The sequence below is a fragment of the Mya arenaria genome, chromosome 13 (genome assembly GCF_026914265.1).
Source record: "Mya arenaria isolate MELC-2E11 chromosome 13, ASM2691426v1".
NCBI lineage: Eukaryota > Metazoa > Mollusca > Bivalvia > Myida > Myidae > Mya > Mya arenaria.
The window spans coordinates 24,691,393-24,711,703 of NC_069134.1; the positions used below are offsets into that span (position 1 = coordinate 24,691,393).

Sequence of the window (20,311 nt, forward strand, 5' to 3'; positions counted from 1 at the left end):
TTAAACTAAATGTCTTCAATTTTCAAATTAAATAATGTTGGAACTTTGATTCACACTAATATTTAGCAATTTATTCAACTAACGTGACATGACCTCTAATGGCAACGGGTCCTAGACACTGGCACGTGTCAATATGCAAAAGTAGATTAATGAATGTTAACCTTGCTATCATAAAAAAACACGAATTTTACAGCATTCATAACCGGATTTAGAAAACGGTGGGCACCCTCATTTGCATTAGATCTGGTGTCAAAATTACGCCGGGTATATCGAAACCATCATATCGATCCCTCTCAATATTGCTAAATGTGTTGAATGTTTGTGAAAAGGCATTTAAACTCATGCAAAACAGACATAACCTGGCTATGAAACTAGTCATCTGGACTTTTGAGCTAGTGTCACCAATCACGTGTGTGACACGCAGTCACAATACGATATGAATCTACGGCAAGTTATGTTTTTTTATTCCTCCATAAATTAGGTGACCCGGTGAGTCATACAACAAGCGACACGAACTAAATTGAGAATTGTGTATTTGTTGTAACATTCATATTTAAATACAATCATGTTATACATAAACAATATAACAGAATGGAGAGATCCACAAAATTCTCCATTAATTCGGTGAAAATTCCCTGTAGCACTTACGGTTCGATCTTAATGACAAAAAGAGATTAAGATAATCCTTGGTTGACACACAAATGGCAAACTTCGTGGAGCCAAAATGTACAGGTGCCGTATTCATTAAACCTCTTAGTGAAAATGAAAAAAAAAATCAACTTAGTGAAGTAAAGCTTTTTCATAACTTGAATTTAAAAACAATAACAACTAAAATGCATTCATACTAAAAAATTGAAAATATGCAAGAATTGAATAGACCCTAACAAAGGCATATGTATAATATGATGAACAATATATGGTATTTAAAATATACGTTGTTTAACTTTTGAAAACTTTCACGAAGTTGAAAATGTTCAATAAGGCGCTTCATGAAGAAAACCTAGCAGAGCCGGCTATTCATAAAACATCTTACCTCATTTCCTTACTGAAGTCATTTTCCCACGTTAAGTATCTCACTGGATATTTCATATAAAAGCTTAAAACTATCTGAAATGCCTTATTTTTATTGATGTTATCAAATAAACATACTATTATATTCAAATCATTTATATTTTTCTTTTAATTTGATAATACAAAATAAGAATTTGACTTAAGTTAAAGACTGACTTAAAACTTTTTATGGATACGACCCAGAGCATGTCTTCAGGATATATGTACAGGAATCAAATACAGTCGAAACAAGTGTAGTTTGGAAAGCGTGATAAACAGCAGTAGCATACTTCTTCTTCAGACACATTTATAATTCAGTTAACACTAAATAACGATCACCAGGACCGCTTTGTCGTTGAACATCAATATCTACTGTATGTTCCGAGTTTCGACATGGCGGTATCATAGTTAGTGTCCGCTTCTAGCACTTGATACTTGGTGGCGTTGTTCCGATTGCGAATGTCTGATTCGTATAACGCGTTCACCTCAGAAGGGCGGTTAAACTCTGGGTTCAAGTAGTTAGTGGCGTACGGAAGTGGCTGATAGTTCATCCAGGTCTGTCTGTGTGACCTCTGGGCTAGCTCCTTCCGACGCGTTTCTTCTGGAGTCGGCTCTTTCCGTTGGATTCTCTTACGTCGGAGATGGGCGTACATAGAATTAGGGAACACGGTCCCATCTCCTTGTAACTCCTCCTCTTGCTTTATACGTGATTTATCATCATACTTAGTTGGAACGTTAACATTTGCCTTTTTGTCGTATCTTGTCGGCGCTAACGCTGGTGTATTGTCAGCTACGTTCTTTGGAAACCCAAGCAGTGTGCGCACATTTTGCCTGTTTCTGTCCGTACAACATGGACATGTGGTCACACTGGAGCCCTCGTACACAGGAATGACATGTCCGTATCTAGAATAATGTAAATAGTCAGCGACAAGTCCATCCACTAACGTATGATTAACGTCTTTCGGCGTCAAATGTGACGTCATTTGCATTTTGAACACCTCCTTTTTAGGTTTCGGAGTTTCGGGAGGCGTCGTTGGCGTCTTTACTCTCCGCATCGGCTGAACCGGTACAACAGGTATGCTCTTCATTGGTGACGGACGGGAAAAAAACTTCTCACCGTCATCATCATCATCATCGCCGCCGAACACGTTCCGGGGAACTCTGTGAATTAGCGCTTGTTGACGCCGGCGAGGCACCGAGAGCCTGCCACCCGAGCCCTCTTCATCAATAGGTGGCAGCTTCTGAACACGTGCCATTGGTGCTTGGTATCTGTTCTTCTTTGTTGCCATGACGCCACGCGCTGGCGTCATTGATACGAAACGTCCACCGTAGTCTTGACGACTTACGCTTCGCGGCTCATAACCGAGTAATGTCCGCAACGGCATATTGGCGTCTTTCTATGACGGTTGGAATCGATTGTGTGGTGCCAGTCATTCTGAAGATGGAAAAGTACAAGATATCATGTTTAATGCACATTTATAAACAGGATTAATGTATAAAATATGTTAAATTAATGAAATGCGCATTTAAATTTCAAATCATTTTGGTGATAATATTGTTATTTAAAGTTAGAATCAACATTTCAATTTGATAAACCACTGTGCATGCAATGTGTTTCCAGATAACGTGTAATAAATTACTTGCTTGCATCAGATTGTTAACAAGCAGCTGTTTTTTTATTAATAAATAGTTCATCTATTACAATTAATCTTTGTCGACTTAAAAAAAATATGATTGAAATACGAAGGTTAAACAAAACTTATATACTTTCTTATTGAATCTTGACACTGTCTAAACACTTTCACAGTTCAGGCAGTTGTTTGCCAAATCTGATATTCCAACTGATAACACAAAATTAAAATTCCTCTTATTTAAACTCGTCGTAAAGTGTTTGACCATTCAAGTGAATGGTATATGTATTTTAATCAAACCAAACCTTCCGTTTTGAAAGCTTAGTATGAAGATTTAAGAAAAGATCGATTGATTACTTTGTATATACATAACTTTGATCGATATGCAAAACTATATTTCTTATGTTTGTTTATTGATAAACCATCTTGAAGTAATGGCGTGGTATACCATAACAAGTCAAAAATATGTCAAGATCTCTACCGCCTTGATAATCGTAAAGATTACAACTGCACATTACACCATAGAATACCCACTGAATTGCAAGTTGCTTAAACCTGTAGTCTTAAAGTGACACTCTTATTCAAAATCAATACACACATGTATAAACCATTAACTACTTATTAAATAACGCATTTATGGAAAATATTAATTACTGATAACAAGATTGTAACCGTGTATTTGAAAGCTGAAAACGCAAAAAAATAAATGACTGGTGAATGCTAAAAGATTAACTGTGATCTACCAGCGTCTCAAAGGGTAGTTTTCTGCACATATCTTTCAAATTAAACTCGGTACCTTTCATAAGAACAATTTTTTTCGACATTTATTCATTCTTTTTGGTATATTAAATCAATTCTATCAATGTTGGTAAATATTATTTGGGAGTAAGAGTGCAACTTTAAAGTTGCACTTTCACAGATTGACAGTTTTTACATTAAAAAAAATGTTCCCGAATCACCGTTATTGGCCTTAATGCCTTCAATTTAGTCATATAGGATAATTCACGATAGAACAGATCTCAATCGTTACGGTAACGCTTTTTGCCATAAAAAATCAATTTTCGAACGTAAATATGAAAAATTATGATCTGATATTTTGTCAGCAGTCGTATATCATTGGTTTCCAGACTTTTGCGCAACAATTGGCCGATTCGAAGACAAAATTTAAAAAAAAAGTTGTCGAAACGGTGCGAGTGTCGCCTTAAATTTAACTGGCGTTAATACAAACACTTTTTGATGACAAGGAACTGGTCCTGTCTCTGACGTCAACTTTCAATCCACTATCAAATATACCCATTTCATTCTCGAAAGAGATCAATAAAAATATACTTTTAAATACCTCGATGAAATGAACTCGTTTTGTTCAGGACAAACTTCAATATTGGTTTCATTAAGGTTGAAAACACTGGTTAAGATGAAAAGAAAATATTCTATTGAAATGCCAAAAACAAACCAATATCCAAACTGTTTGAATTGAACAAGTACCTGATAAAGTTGAAATTTGATTGTGAACGTGGTCAAAACTTACAAGTGCGAGAAATACACGAATATTCTTAAATCACATTTGTTTTTAGGTTATGGTGTTGTTTTCTGAAGGTGATATTGATTAATTAAGTATAATTAGAACCATTTGATGAATAGAACTACCCATACATTTAGAGAAGTGCCACGGAACTGAGACATTGATCAGAAAACATTGACAATAGTTCTCAGTATATTTAAGTCTCGTTCACATTAACAGAAAAAAGATCAGATAAAATAGTTCAGACGTAAGATATGTGGTCATTCTTTAAAGAATTGTAAGAGGCTATACTAAACATAACCATATACAATATCAACCATTTACTTTATAGTGTTTGAATATTATATACAGAAAAATATAATACAGATATACTCCAAAGAATTAAAAAAAACTCTGTTAAGAGTAATTGACAAAATAATATTTCGTAATATCGAAGTCAATGTACGGAATTTAGGCATAGCGTGATGTAATGTATATATTCCCAATACCCGATAGAAGAACACAACGTTTAAAATGACAACTTACCAAATATTTAAACTATTTTACATCCATGGTATCTTATATTCCAACATATGTTCCATTTTATTACAAAATAAGAGAACATCCAAAGACTTTAACTTTATAAAGTCCTGTTAAGATGGTAAAGCCGCCGTGACGCCTTGGGTTGAATCAAACCGTATATAATTTCTGTTTGAACTGCCGAAATTCTTTTCAATTCTTTGTGTGAATAAGATCACTGCCTTTACATTGATAGCTTTCCGATAATGAATATTTTACTTAAAGATTTTCTCAAAATGAACAATAAAACGCCGTAAAATACATGAAAATCGTACATTCATTTATTAATGGCGTGTGATAAAAGCCATTGCAAACATATTGTATAGGCATTTAAAAAGCCAAATGTTCTCTGTAGTCACCATATAGAATGCATATAATTCATTACCACCGCTCGGTTGATTGGTTTTCATTATAAACATTAAATTTCATTTTAGTAATTGAAAAGAGGTGTCAAATTTCCCCTCTTTTGTCAGTAGAAGATTTTTTTGATTTTTTTAGAAAGTATCTTGTTCGAGGTCGTCTCACTCCCCCTTATTTATACTATTGATTGTAATTAGTCACTGTACTTTCACTTTTTCTAACTGACGTCAACGGTCATGCACACGCTTATGTCTCTAGATACGCTCAAGACAAGTGAACTGTTGTCGTTTTTCTTTTATTCTTTAAATTTTGTTAATCTACACAAACTGGTAGCCATTCAACAAAATACTTTAACAAATGAATTATTACATGTGTGCGGAAGTGATGGATTTCAATCAATATTACAGCTTACACCGAACAAAACATTGAACGTTGAAAAAAAGTTAATATCTTCGATCTGTAGCCTTTTACATTGCGACTAGAACGGAAACTCGTGAATTGACGTCTTAAGTATAACGATTATGTAACAATCAAACAAGAAAGCTATGAAGGCCTTATCTGGCTCATCTGAGTACCATAGCCTGAATGTAGGGGCCAGATTTCAAAAGACTGTAAATAAGAATGAGACACAGACCGAACTGAACATAGGAATAAAACAAAGGACATTCTGTAGATATGAACAAGAGAAAGACCGTAATGTGCATAAGAACAAGACAAAGACCGTAATTTGCATAAGAACAAGACAAAGACCGTAATGTGCACAAAACAAGACAAAGACCGTAATGTAGACATGTGCAAGACAAAGACTGTAATGTAGATATGAACAAGAGAAAGACCGTTATGTAGACATGAGCAAGACAAAGACCATAATGCAGACATGAGCAAGACAAAGACCGTAATGTAGATAAGAACAAGAGATTATTGTCAAACATTATGCCCCCCCCCCCCCCCATGAGCGCCATGTTGTCAGGAGTATATGGACAATTTAATGAAATTTGCATGGACCGAAATGACAGCTGATTTGTCACTGACATTGGATGCCGTTGAGGCAGTTTTAAGATTATGACCATTCAAAGTGTGAGGATAGAGTGTGTTATGACCAAGACCTTTGACTCTATGACCTCAAAATCCATAGGAGTCTTCAGCTGGTCACCAAAAACCTAAATGTCAAGTTTGAGGGCCATGGGTGCAGGCATTGACAAGTTATCACACAGACAAGCTTTTTTCGTTCAAGGTCACTGTGACCTTGACCTTTGACCACTCAAATCATAAGGGGTAATCTAAAGGTCAGACACAAATCCAAGTAAAGTTTGAGGGCCATAGTTGCAGGCCCTTGTCGTGTTATCACTCGAAACATTTTCGCATTTAACTTGACCTTTGACCCGATGACTCCTAAAATTAATATGGGTCATCTACTGGTCATGTCCAACTTCCATGTCAAGTTGGATGATCATAGGTTCAGGCATTGTTGAGATATCACTGGAAGAAGACCGTAATGTAGATATGAACAAGACAAAGACCGTAATGTAGATATGAACAAGACAAAGACCGTAATGTAAATATGAACAAAAAATACTTTTATGTATATATGAACAAGAAAAAGACCTTTCTATGGATATGAACAAGACAAAGACCGTTATATGGATATGAACAAGACAAAGACCGTAATATGGATATGAACAAGACAAAGACCGTAATATTGATATGAACAAGACAAAGACCGTAATATTGATATGAACAAGACAAAGACCGTAATATGGATATGTACAAGACAAAGACCGTAATATGGATATGAACAAGACAAAGACCATAATATGGATATGACCAAGACAAAGACCTTTATATGGATATGAACAAGACCAAGACCGTACTATGGATATGAACAAGACCAAGACCGTACTATGGATATGAACAAGACAAAGACCGTACTATGGATATGAACAAGACAAAGACCGTACTATGGATATGAACAAGACAAAGACCGTAATATGGATATGAACAAGACAAAGACTGTAATATGGATATGAACAAGACAAAGACCGTTATAATTATGGATATGAACAAGACAAAGACTGTAATATGGATATGAACAAGACAAAGACTGTTATGAAAATATGAGCAAGACAAAGACCATAATTTAGAGATTAGCAAGACAAAGACCGTAATGTTGATAAGAACAAGACAAAGACCGTTATATGGATATGAACAAGACAAAGACAATTATATGGATATGAACAAGACAAAGACTGTAATATAGATATGAGCAAGACAAAGACTGTAATGTAGACATGAGCATGACAATGCCCGTATGTATTCATTTTGAATAAGAGTGTCACTTTTAAGAGTATTAACAAGGCATAAAAAGAACTTGATACATTTCCCAAGTACTTAACCATGTATGGCAACATTAATGCCTCACAGTTCAAACATTCTGATTAGGTTTTATGAATATTGTATAGAAAATAGTGTCTTAACAACCTTGTTTCTAATATTTGACTGTGTGCCTACTTTTTGAATCAATATTACCAAAAATCTAACTTTAACATACATGAAAGTGTTTTTAACACATTCACATTAAAAACAAAGGAAATGAACTGAAATAACATATTTATTTCTTTAACAGTTGTTCATTGCCAACACATAAATCTCATATATATTCAAAATAATCACAGACAAATGCCTCAAGCTGCACTTACACATATTGACAGATACAACCCTTTTTTTTTAGTTTTTGTTTCAGAGTCAGCTGATTTTTGTATCAAATGCCTTCAATGCAGATATAAAAGATAACTCACTATAAAACAGAGCTCAATTGTTCGGAACACACTGCTAATAATTTCATTTTCCTTACAGCTAAATTAATACTTTTAACAATAAAACATAAATATGAAAAACTGCAATCTTTTGTCGCTAGTCTTGTATCACTAGTTTCCAGACAAAAATTGGCTCATTCCAAAATCCAAGACACAAAATAAAAAATGTAATTAAAATAGTCATTCTATGAGTGTGCAGTTGTAAGCCCAATCACTCTTACAAAAACTAGAACTCTGCGAGTCGGATGTGTCGCCTGATGAATTATTTACTGTCGACATTATAGCTGTTAGATTGGCATTTTATTCATTTATAGACAATGAGGTTGCCATTTAACTTTCAAGTGTAGGTGGTATTTGATAACAACAAAAATTAACAACGAAAATTAACAAAGGGCAGTTACTCTAAAAATATGTAAGCAAGAGTTACGGTTCTTGTGCACTGCACTTGCCCTCAATGAGATCTATCTACCTATTAAGTTTCAGGTTGATACCTCTTATAGTTTACGATATATGCCCCAGACAAAATTTAAGCTTGAAAATTAACAAAGGGCAATAACTCTAAACATATAGATGAAAGAGTTACAGTTCTATTACATTGCACTTGCCCTCAATGAGATCTATCTAGCTATGAACTTTCAAGTTGATACCTCTTATATTCTTCAAGATATGCCCCGGTCAAAACTTTAAGCATGAAAATTAACAAAGTGCAATTACATGAACTCTAAAACTAAGAAAGCAAGAGTTACTGTTATTGTGCACTGCACTTGCCCTCCATGAGATCTATCTACATATGAAGTTTCAAGTTGATAACTCTTATATTTTACAAGATATGCACTGGACCAAACGAAGCATCTATCTACATAATAAATTTCAAGTTGATACCACTTAGGCCAGAGTTTTTTTATCTTTAGATTTACGGGAGATTTTTCAAAAAGTTGGGTAAGGAGGAGGAAATAAAAATAAAAATAAAATGCATAAAATGTCCCAAAGGAGAAATAAATAAAAATAAAACGGATTTTTCTCCGATTTTTTTTATTTTTTAAATCTTCTTATATCATGAAGACAAAACACACCTTACTTGTGTCAGCTATTTCATAGGCTGAAAAAATGGTGATAGATCACCATAAAGTTTCAAAAGCATAATTAAAAGATCCTTTTAATGACTGAAAATATTGACCTCAACACTGTGAGTTCAAGGGCTCATTGAAATTAATTGTATATATTTGTTCGAATGCATCTATGCATATGAGGTGCATATATTATCAACCCATGGATTTTATGAAACATGTCAGTGTAATAAAGAAGTTTAAATGGCCAATTCTAACCTTTTGCCCACAATATAAGCATATCCTTTCCATTGTGAAGTAATCAAACATTGAACACAGTTTCAGACACGGTATAATAAGGAGGTCAAATGTGTTTTTCTGTCTTTAACGAAATAGCACCGTGACAATTTATCGTGATGTGGTTTTTATATAGAAAATATAACCAAATTAGTAGAAGCCCTGATGGAAATTCCTCTTCACTTCAAAGTTTGACAGGGCTTACGGATACACAGACAGTCAAAATCTACATTTATGTACTTCACCAAAGAAAATTCGGGAGCATTAAGATAAATTTTACAAGTGTTATATGTTTCAAAAAACCAGGTCTAAGAACTGATTTTAGAATCAGTCCTGAAAAATATCCTTCTAATTCCAGCTATGATCGTAAGTTATACAGTGAGACAGTTTTTAACACTGTATACTGCCACCTCTGTAAATAATATACTAGAGTATGTACGTAACAAGGCAATTGAAAAAGTGAATAAAGGGTTTATATTTCATGGGATCTTGAATTCGTGGATCACCCAACCCACGAAAACCACGAACATTAATGCCCCACGAACATTAATGATTTCACAGTATGCCCGTTGGCAATAAGCAACAGATAAGTTTGACTTCTTGCACTGACTGCCAGATATCTTATGTTCAGATTTTTTTCTGTTTTATCGGAAACACACACTATGGTATTATTACATCATTTTCAGTATTCTATAACGATTTAAATACTAAATCATTATTAAACTAATTAACAACTACGAATATCACGATACCTTGTGTTTTTCTCTTCAAATATGTGATGTTGAAGCAGTGTGTTCAAACTTCAATGCTCCCCAGAGTCAAATTCAGACAAAAATATCCATTTTGACTATGATGAACACGATATCATTTTGCAGTTTGTGTTTGCCAGAAGCTATACATTTTTGCGCTGTAATCCAATTCATCCTTGTTAATATACGACGTGCGCCAACGACTTTTAATAGACAATACAACCCACGAATTTCTGTCTCCTTATTTTGACCGGAAGTTTCGCAATCATTCCACGAAACGCGAACAACATACTGAATCTACAAAAAAAATCACAATAAACACGCTCTAAGTTCACCACGGTTTTATTTAAATAATGAAACATAAACATCGGAACGTTTTTGTAGTAAAACATTTCTATATAGCTGCAGAAATTGTGAGAAATAAGGGGTATGACAAAAAGTAATTTCACTTTTGACAGGACGTTGTTATGGTAACGGGTACCTGTTCTGTTTCCCCGCGTATTTCCGACTGGTTTACGTGGTTTGTGCAGTAAAAAGACCGATAATGAATGACAATTAGTACACCAGTTGGTTCTGAGATATTGGTTATAGAACACTAATTTTATTTTTTTCTTAACCTTGGAGCAACGTTCGTCGGAAAAAATAAAAATAAAACTACGAAAATTAATTTTATTTTTATTTGGGTTTTGCAATATTTAGGTACGGCGCTCCCGTAAATCTAAAGATATAAAAACTCTGGCCTTATAGTTTACACGATATGCCCCGGACAAGTGAAAACAGGACGCGACCGCCACCACAGCTGCCACCGACATAAGTAACCCCTATATGCCGCCTAGTCAGGCGACACAAAAAGCATCTTTATCATCAACCAGGCCATGTATTTTAAGACTGCACTGTATGAAGAGTGTTTTCATCACAATCTTCTTCGCTTGATGAGTCTGAGTATGGTAAATTTAACACATTATTTTGATTTTGTGATTCTAGCAGCTGTTTATTACTATTGCTCACATTTTCTGTCAAAGACTCACATGTATGTTGAATATTGCTATGTTCTGCTGGCATTTTACTAGAACATTTATCACAATCATCACAATCTTTTTTACACTTTCCCTGAGTCGATGCAACTCCATTGCCACATTGCTTATATAAATGACACACACAAGCACACTGTGCTCTCTCATCTTTACAATCAGACATAGCAGACCAACTTGTCCCTTGCCTTTCAAACGTTAATGGCAAGATATTTCCACAATACTCCATTAACGAGTTATTTACTTCTTTACCAGCAGAGATAACAGAGTCTTGTTCTTGTCTTTCAAAAGCTAGTGGAAGATAATTTCCATTATGTTGCAATAAGGGGTTGAAGTCCAGTGGTTTGTCCTGAGTCTCTAGGTTGACAACTGGGAGTGGGACTGTATGTGAGGTGTGTGTGTGGAGACCCTCCAACTGTGTGTAGGAATAGTCTGCCTCCTCGACATCGAGGACAGGAGTAGCCAGGGGAGAAAACTCATCCCTTGACTTCTTGGATGGGGTATCGCTAGCATCCGTACATATATGTGTAAAATCTGAAAAACAGGAGATCATAAACTTTGTGGTAAACGGTCGTGTTTACCAGGTATTTTGTTTTTTTCATTGAGCTTTGAAGTGCACAGGTTTTAAAATGTACACATTATGTCTTCATTATCATTGGCATATTCAATAATTTTATTCAGACTATCACATTTTGGCTATATTATAATATACACACCAGAAAATATCATTGTAAATCTAAATCAGAAGAAGGCTTTTTTGTTCAATTTGTCAAACAACTCCCTGGGGTATGCATAAGTCAGCTGTACCAGCATATTTCTGCTTCCTAGAGTAGGGTTTGTCAGTCCACGGAGTGTGCTGTTCGCCAGGTTCAAGCTCTCTGTACTTCCGCAGATATGAGCGATACTCTCTAGTCAATTGTTCAATCCTCTCCGAAAACTCACTCAACTTTCGGTGTGGGTAACATGTCACTTGTGATTGCTGAAAGTAGTTACGGTACGTTAAAAATTATGTTCATGTTAGGTGGTGATGAAATATGAAGTTCACACACATATTTGGATAAAAAGTTTTTTCCAGGCATTTTTTATGCTATCGTCAATTATGAGAGCTTATTTGATGTACCGGTACAATTAAACAGCTTTTTTTCTCATTTATTTTCACATAGAGTAGTAATAACACATTATCTTCATCTTTATATAATATAACCTTCTATGCATTTTCTATCAGTATGGTTAAGCACACACACACGCACACGCACACAGACGCACACACGCACACACACACACACACGCAGACGCACACACACACACACAAACATACACACACACACACACACACACACACGACAGTGATGTCTCCTACACTTAGATATTCATACAAGTAAAAACTACAATAGAGATTTAATATTTGTTAAATAATCAAACAAATACATACATTACAAAAATAAAAAAATAAAAAAATGAATCGTTATGGCCATTTGTGTCTTTTACTGATTATGTTAGTTTCAGTATTTCCCACTTTTTATTGTGGGCTTGGTACTTATCGTTTTTTAAAGCAATTTGCTCTTCTATTTTAATCCTTAATTTAAGATACATCATACATGCATTAAAGGATAGATGTCTATTATTGGTTGAGTTTATATAAAATTTCATTAAAACAATAAGGAAGTTGCAAACTTTACTATATTTGTTTTTACATGCTATTCCCAATAAAGCCTCACGTTTATTGATTACGATGTTAATTGTTGTTGAGGCAATAAAATTATTTAATTTGTTCCACAACTGTTGTGTTTCATAGCACTCCCAATATAGATGTTCTATGGATTTGACAAAATGAAGTTTCTGTCCATTTTAGTTCTGAAGTTGGTGTTAATGTTGTTTGAAGTAATATTAAGTAAAGAAAATTGTTTGATTGCTTTGATTGTACAACTTTTTCTTTGAATGATGTGTTGTTAGTGTGGCTAATTCCATCTTTAGTATGGTAAGCTGTATTCTCGTTTCCATCGGGATTGATTTAATGAGGGTTTGGTATCTTATAAAATCAAAGCTTTGTATGCCATATAATTATTCAATTTGATTAAAATTGTAAAATGTATTCGTTCTATAATCAAAAATGTGCTCAAAGTACTTTATGCCTTTTTCATACCATTTTTTATAGAATATAGTGTTTCCTATATTACGAATATTTTTGTTATTCCAGATCACTGTTTTGGCAATTTTGATTTTGAGTCGTGTATTTGTTTTATTTTGTTCCATGATTGGAGAACATCATTCAAAAATGTGCCGTTTTCTGACATTTTATTAATAAAACACTTATCCATTTCACTTTCAAATATAAGATTATTTCCATACATTTTCATTTTTTTGTGAAAAATAATTTCCATTGACTTTTATTAGTGTCATCCAGGTATCTTTTAACCCAAACAGCTTTTAAAGAGTCAATAAAAGCTGCAATATTTGTAAGTTTAAGTCCACCCTTTTCATAGTTTTGATACAAAATATCTTATTTTTTCTGGTTTATTATCCCACAGGAATTTGGAAATGTCTCTTATAATTTGTTCAACACATTGTTTGCTTGGATTCGATGAAACTGTAAATGGGTATATTAATTTTGGTAGAGCATACGTTTTCACAACTGTTACTTTACCCATTAACGTTAATTTCCTATGTTCCCATTGTTTCAGTGTTTTATGAAACTCAACAAGCTTTTTGTTAGTATTTTTGACAATTGTTAGTTGTTTATTGTTGTAAAAGGTAATACCTAATGCTGTTGCGCATTCTGATGTCCATATAAATGGTTTAGATCTGCAATATTGTATTGCTGTTGTTTTTAGCGTACCAACTCTTAGAATTATGGATTTGTTTGTGTTCAGGTTTAGACCTGAACATTTTGAAAAATGTTCTAATGATTTGATCAAGGATTCAAAAGAATGTTCTGAACCATCAGGCCTAAAAAAAAAATATGTCTGTTTCCTGTAACCCGACCGACCGTAATTTTTTACCGCCGACCGCAATTTTTTTATGCCCCAAAATTCGAAAAGTCAGATTTTTAGCGATCTCTGGCCTATGATGACAACGATAATTTAAATATTTTGGTAGTGTCCGAATCGTTGCATAGTTACAAACGTTTCCGGTTTGGCAAGTTGAAACAATGGCAAAAACCTTAATGGCTGTGACATTAAACTGCAGGGCATTCAATTGACCCGAGCTCCCGGGTTTTGACGCACAGGAATCGTAAATGACCCGAAATCAACGCATCATCCATTTGTAATATGCATCAGTTTTGACACGGGATATTTCGGTGTGAGAGTCGGTATCATCTGAAAGGAGCCTCAATGCATGATCTGAATGTTTGTTTAACCCGCAAGAGCAATTTACACCCGAAGTGACAAGTGATTATCGATCTGGAATCTGATCGGTAACCTTGTCAATTAGCAGCACTCAAACTCAATGACGTAATATTAACTCCGCCCATTATGCAAATTAACGGATACCTTCCGCTTTTTCGCTAAGTGCAATGGTTTTGAAAAACAACAATGCTAGGATATATTTTGTTCAATTATTTTAAGTTTTTTTTTTTATTATATCTCCAGTTAATTAAAAAATATTCTTTTAAGTTTTTAATGAGTTAACAGAAAAATAAACATTTTTCATACCACATGGTCTAAAAAGCACGGAAAACAGGTGCACGCTAACTTCCTGTCAATTTTAATGAAAGTGAAAGGAGAACTACGTAGATCGTTGTCAGTGTTATAGTTTAGTTCTATCACGGACCTGCAGCGCGTTCAGTAAAGATGTTTGCGGCGAACGTTCGCTGTTTGGTTTCCCGCTTAATGTGTATGCGCTGCGTTGCAACAGGGATACAAAACAAAACGTTTGCGAGCGTTTTGTAAACGCTCGCCTGACTGAACGCACTACTGGTTTATAGGTCCGTGGTTCTATAACAAAACTGTTCTGGTTTTGCCATTCATGAAAAATACGATGTTGCAATACTGGCAATACGAACGTTAAATGTTTTTGTTTACTTCCGGAAAAAAAGATAAACCTGAAAGTGAAAGTTAAAGTAAGAAAGATGTCGTTGCAACTAAACAATCGCTGGTGCATATTGGAATTTGACAAGGATGCACTGGATTACATAACGAAGATGCATTAACTAAATAATATGTTCGTCAGAGTCAGAACATATTTTACCAAGTTTTGACTCTGGGAATGTTTTAACCCCCGTAGTCCAGTCAAGTCCAGAAAAGGAAAAAACAACAAGGTATTCTATTGAAAGTTACATTGATTATCGTGCTTGAGATTTTTACAGAATGAAAAGTGGATCTAATACAGCAGATCTTTTAAAACACTGAAAATTGTTAAAAAAAAATAAGTTGTGGAAACTATTTAAGGTACTGTACGTGCACTAGTTTTGCTGTTTTACTATTTAAAAAAGAAAATGGTATTACTTTTTACTAGTCAGTCTAAGCTTTTTTGATACTGATTCTAGTCTATTTAAACATATTCCAGTCCAATCTGTTATTTTACACTGTTTGCTGTCGAGTCAGCAGGTAAGGTTTAAGTGTCCAAGCAGTGAACAGCGTAGACCATGGGTCTACACTGGTCCCAAAGATCTGTACAAATCTGACAGCCTCTAAGAGTTAAATGGTTTAGTCATTGATTCTAGTCATTTATCAATCGAAGTATTGATTTATATATGTTTTGTGGAGATTCTTGCCTGTTCTTGTTGTAACAGCATTTTATTTTATAATAGTTGTCATGTACATTTAATTGTAATACAACTTGATATTATTACACAGTCTATCTTAAAATAGTGTGCAATAATATCATGTTTTATTATTAGAAAATGTATGCATTTTGAAAGTTTTGTTTAAAACATTTGCCAAAAATAAATTGTCTAAATGTTCTTTGATTCACTCTTTCACTGGGTTATATTTGCAAAGTGTAAAGATGAACTGCTTCCCTGGTGAACATACTGACAATGCTCAAAATTGCACATAATGTTGCCACCGCTGGGAGTCGAACCCATGGCTTGCCCTTCAACAGGATGCATTCTACAACTGAAATACATGTACCATGGCTAAAAATAACTGATAAACAATGCTGTTTCTTTGTCAAGCTTCACCTATATATATAGATGTGAAAAAATCACTTAGTCTTGATTTATTACAATGATGATGTATTTTATGTTTTGATGGCTGTCAAGCTAGCAGTTTTAGCTTATAAGTGGCAGAAAGATTGAATCTATATATCACACTGAATTCTTATTAAAATAATTCACCTGAAATAAACTTGAATATTGGATCATTCTGACATTTAAAAAAAAAAAAAAAAAAAAAAAAAAAAAAATCCCTACCTACCGACTCATCTTTTTTTCAGCATGTTACAGGAAACAGACATATTTTTTTTTAGGCCTCATTAAAATAATTAAACGGCTTTACAAAATGAAAAAAAGGCATACAGAGTACCTGGTAAATCATCACACATTTACAATCACAATCTACGCATGCTGTTAAAAATGTTACAATGATAATAAAATGTGAATGTGCAACATTATTTACTTTTTATAAAAAAATAGAATAATTATCAATTAAAGTTGATTAGTATAATAGTAACTGATACTGTCTAAAACAACAAACCTTGAGACAGAAGTCAATATCTCTCTTTATACTTGGGATCCATTTTTTCACCTCAGCAGCTGTTTTCAGAGATCCCTGTAAGACAGGCAACTTTTATTTTGAAGGAAAGCCAATCAATATATATGCGCTCATTTTACTAAATAAATTTAATACTGGTATGTTTTACTTATAAATCATATTGTAATTTGGAATATACTTTGATATGAATTATATGGATAATTGTAATTATATAATCTTGAGACATTATGCTTTACACACCAAATAATATTACTTTACAAACCAACAAACCTTACATCATAATAAGAGGATCAAAATCATAAAGGGAATTGTAGTGTTCACCTGTAAATAAGCACCAGGGGGGTCAAATTTCTGATAACGAAAGACCATGACTTTAATAACTTGGCACAGGACTACTTACTTATGTTACATATGAAGATCAAAGCCTTAGTTCCAAAAATATAGACAAGAATATCTTTTATCATATAAATCTTTATTGTTACAATAAGTCCAAAGGAGGGTCCAATCCTGGCTGACAGACCCAGATTGAACAATTTACCCTGTCTGATGGATTCAGCTTGAACAATTTATCAAGACCGTTGAACCCAGCTTGACCAATTTATCCTGGCCAACAGACAACAAAATACCCTGGCTGATGGGCCTAGCTTGAACAATTCAATCTGGCCAATGGGCCCAGCTTGAACAATTTACCCTGGTTGATGGACCCAGCTTGAACAAACTACCCAGGAAACATCTTGAACAATTTTCCATGGCTGATGAGACTAACTAGAACAAAATGCCCTAGCTGATTGGCCCAGCTTGAACTAATTACTCTGGCCTAGTTGAGATTTACCATCAGAAAGAAATATTTTAATATATTGCCATCACAACCCCTCTTTGAACAATTTGAAACAGCAAGATCATTTGTTAGTGTCTGGTTGAAACATTCCGAGATGATAAGATGTTGTTTTTAAAAAGCAAGTGTTTACTTGACGTCAAATAACATATGATAAACATTGAAAAAGGTGTTAATAATTATGGGAGCAAGACAAATCGGCCCCTTACCAAATCGGCCTACTACCAAATCGGCCCCTAAGACGTTTCGGCCCTGCCATTTCGTCCCCTTAATTAGAATGACTCGCGACGTTTCGGCCCCTTAGTGATTTTCAATAGAGACATTTCGGCCCCTTAATTTTATTTTATTTTTTATCTTGAGTATAAAGAAAAACATTGTAGGTCGTCTTATAAATGTCAATGAGATCTGTAAATAAGTTGTAAATAAAATCTTTAAATTTAAAAATAGACAGATATGCATGAAAAACATTGATATGACTGATATAAAAATATGATTAAAATCTAAATAACTATTAACCCTGATTTTTAATATAAAATGTTAGAAAATCTAAGAAATTTTATTTGTTATAACTGTTAATTATTAATTGATCATTAAAGACTTCAAAGAAAATTTGTCTTTGAACCATGCGTTCTTTTTTGCAAGGCAAACTGTTAGTGTTGTGGGTGTGAAAAAGACATTCAAAGACGTGTGAATGAATAATTGTCTTTAATTTGTTAATGTTATTTAGAGTTGATTGAAGAAGATTTGAGTAATATAAACAACGTAAGTATACATATTAAATCGTTTCTAAAAGTGGGTACCATTTGTTTTAAACGTGTTGCGTTTTTTAAAAATGCCTTTACATTTCAACCATTAATTTGTTATCTATATGGTATACTATTGCTCCAGAATAATTATTAATTATTATTTTTGACAATTAGTGTTTTATCTAAACATAATTAGGAAATAATGTTTGTTTTATAGATATGAATTGCAAACAAGATACAACTTGATAGTTCAAATGCATTTTATCAAGAGTAAAACAATATATACGTAATAAAAAGTGAAATAATATTCTGTTTGAGGTGCGAAGAGATATTTGGTATTAATCTAAGTGTGAGAATTAGCGGTTGGGAAAGTCGGAACAAACCTTGTAGACGTATTTATAAGCTTGTAAACACAAAGTGTCACAATTTCAATGCCTGATACCTCTGTGGAATGTGACAATTCGCCATAAGACCGTCTGTCTAAAATCACCGTTTAAGCCAGTATGGTTTTGCATACGTATTCAATATAAGATTAATAATAGTTTTTTTTCATCCTTATATATACCTGATTTGAATATAAATAACTGAATTTCATAAAATTTATAACTTGTATCGAGAGCGTTACAGGAACATCAACGCCAGGATCATGGATGAGTGGGACTCATACGATTCGCATAAGGTCACCTGCGAGGAGTTCCTGAAAAATGTTGGTGCCATCTACGGCGGGCGATAGGTGTTTGGTCAAGACTGATGTTAGACAATGGACATGTCATTATACATAATATTAGCAACATAGTTATGTAAAATATTTAAAGATTATTTAAAAAAAAATGAAGTTTAAACATTTCTTCTTCAACTCTATTTCGTCTTATAAAAATATCTCGTGAATAAATCTTTACATGTTTTCAAGTGTACAGATATTTTCTTTAAATCTATTTTTATCTATATCTTTGTATGCATGTATATAGCTTTGTCTCTTAAAATAAAAAAAAATGAAATTACATGTTTTTTACTTATATCTAGAAATAAAATAAAAATATGTTTTCAAGTGTACAGATATTTTCTTTAAATCTATTTTTATCTATACCTTTGTATGAATGTATATAGCTTTGTCTATTAAAAAAATAAAATGAAATTACATGTTTTTTACTTAAACAATGTATTTAGATATAAAAAATAAAATAAAAATAAGGGCCGAAACGTCTCGGTAATCAGGGGCCGAAACGTCTACGGGATGGGGCCGATTTGGTAAGGGGCCGAAAAGGTAACCGTTTGAGCTAGGGGCAGATTTGGTAAGGGGCCGATTTGTCTGGTAGCCATAATTATAGCCGAGCTAAGCCTAAGGCAAAAGGTAAGTTTAGATAAGGCTCATATAAGTTTAAAACTGTATTTATTGCAGAATATGATTTTACTCATTTGAAAGTAAAAAATATAGATACCAGTCCTGGTCTTGGAGGATTCTTCTTTTCTTTTTCTGAAATTAAAAATAATAAAAAGCTTAAAATAAATTGACTATAGCGTACCTACTGGCAATCTTATCTTTATGGAAAGAAGCCAAATGTGCAATTCATTTACTGATTAAGGTTATAATTTCCGATTAATTTGTTTTAGATTCTTTAATTTTGGGTTGTAATTACTATCTGATGCTTGGTGTCGATTTTTTTATCTACTGCTGTAAAGTTTGTATATCGCGAACTTATATGACATAGTGTTACAATTGCACAAACTATTCAAAATTAAATAAATATCTTTATGAACGGATTTTTTTAGATACACTTATGTATGATTAAAGAGAAAAAATGTTTTCAACCTTCGTCTAACTGCTTCAACCACAATCGGTTCAGTCTCCCTGCATGTTTTTCTTCGTTGCGGGCCATCTTTACATGACCCAATTCATTTTTTCGAATTCTTGTATGGACGGATTTCTGAAAAGAATTCTGGGAAAGTTGTTCTTGTTTTATACCATTTTATAAATCCATGATGTATTTTATAAATAACAATGTCAAATTGGCAATGAGG

The 20,311-nt window shown here is 33.7% G+C and overlaps 2 protein-coding genes across 3 annotated transcripts; both read right to left on the minus strand.

Annotated features, from left to right (window-relative positions):
- Positions 1-516: 516 nt before the first annotated feature.
- LOC128213263 (uncharacterized) lies at positions 517-5,122 on the minus strand. Of its 2 annotated transcripts, none has more exons than XM_052918848.1 (2): positions 4,729-5,122; positions 517-2,485 (listed from the first exon to the last, which is right to left on the minus strand). In XM_052918848.1, exon 2 carries the CDS (start codon positions 2,433-2,435, stop codon positions 1,413-1,415), a length of 1,023 nt encoding a protein of 340 aa, XP_052774808.1. In that variant the 5' UTR covers positions 2,436-2,485; positions 4,729-5,122; the 3' UTR covers positions 517-1,412. The 2 variants fall into 2 exon arrangements, with proteins under 2 accessions (XP_052774808.1, XP_052774809.1); XM_052918849.1 differs by lacking the exon at positions 4,729-5,122 and adding an exon at positions 2,818-3,418.
- A 3,713-nt stretch (positions 5,123-8,835) lies between these two features.
- LOC128213741 (uncharacterized) lies at positions 8,836-20,174 on the minus strand. Its single transcript, XM_052919774.1, has 5 exons — positions 20,103-20,174; positions 19,732-19,766; positions 16,694-16,768; positions 11,865-12,036; positions 8,836-11,591 (listed from the first exon to the last, which is right to left on the minus strand). The coding sequence occupies exons 1-5, from the start codon at positions 20,167-20,169 to the stop codon at positions 10,909-10,911; spliced, it is 1,032 nt and encodes a 343-aa protein (XP_052775734.1). The 5' UTR covers positions 20,170-20,174; the 3' UTR covers positions 8,836-10,908.
- Between the last annotated feature and the right edge of the window lie 137 nt (positions 20,175-20,311).